The sequence below is a fragment of the Calidris pugnax genome, unplaced genomic scaffold, assembly GCF_001431845.1.
Source record: "Calidris pugnax isolate Ruff unplaced genomic scaffold, ASM143184v1 scaffold324, whole genome shotgun sequence".
Classification (NCBI taxonomy): Eukaryota; Metazoa; Chordata; class Aves; order Charadriiformes; family Scolopacidae; genus Calidris; species Calidris pugnax.
Window position 1 is genome coordinate 84,733 of NW_015091153.1, and position 462 is coordinate 85,194.

General features: G+C 63.9%; 1 protein-coding gene across 1 annotated transcript in view; it reads left to right on the forward strand.

Moving 5' to 3' along the window:
• Positions 1 to 462, forward strand: part of LOC106898177 (collagen alpha-1(II) chain-like) — a 30,797-nt gene that overhangs the window by 26,939 nt on the left and 3,396 nt on the right. The window contains exons 25-26 of the mRNA XM_014959289.1: positions 59 to 112; positions 220 to 327. Of these exons, the coding sequence (XP_014814775.1) occupies positions 59 to 112; positions 220 to 327 (162 nt within the window). The remainder of the gene's footprint in view (positions 1 to 58; positions 113 to 219; positions 328 to 462) is intronic.

Consider the following 462-nt stretch of genomic DNA (forward strand, 5'->3'; position numbering starts at 1 on the left):
TTTGCGCCTCCCCCTGCTCCAAAACTGAATTTTTCCCTCTTTTTTTTTCCTCTCCCAGGGGAACCCTGGCTCCGACGGCCCCCCCGGCAGAGACGGCGCAGCTGGCGTCAAGGTGAGCCCCCCCCACAACCCCTTCCCATCTCCATCCCACCTAAAATCCCCGGGGGGGGATGGTTCTGACCACCCACCCCCCCACCCCCCCGTCTTGTCCCGGCGCAGGGCGATCGTGGTGAGACGGGTCCCGTGGGTGCCCCCGGTGCCCCCGGTGCCCCCGGAGCTCCCGGTCCCGTGGGTCCCACCGGAAAACAAGGAGACAGAGGCGAGACGGTGAGTGTGTGTCGTCCCCCCCAAAAAAAAAATCGGGAAAAGCCACTGGTTGGGTTCCAGGCTTGTTGGGGGGGAGATGGAAACCACCCCCAGTGAAGATAAAGGAAGAATTAGCATCACCCCCTCCCTCCCCCC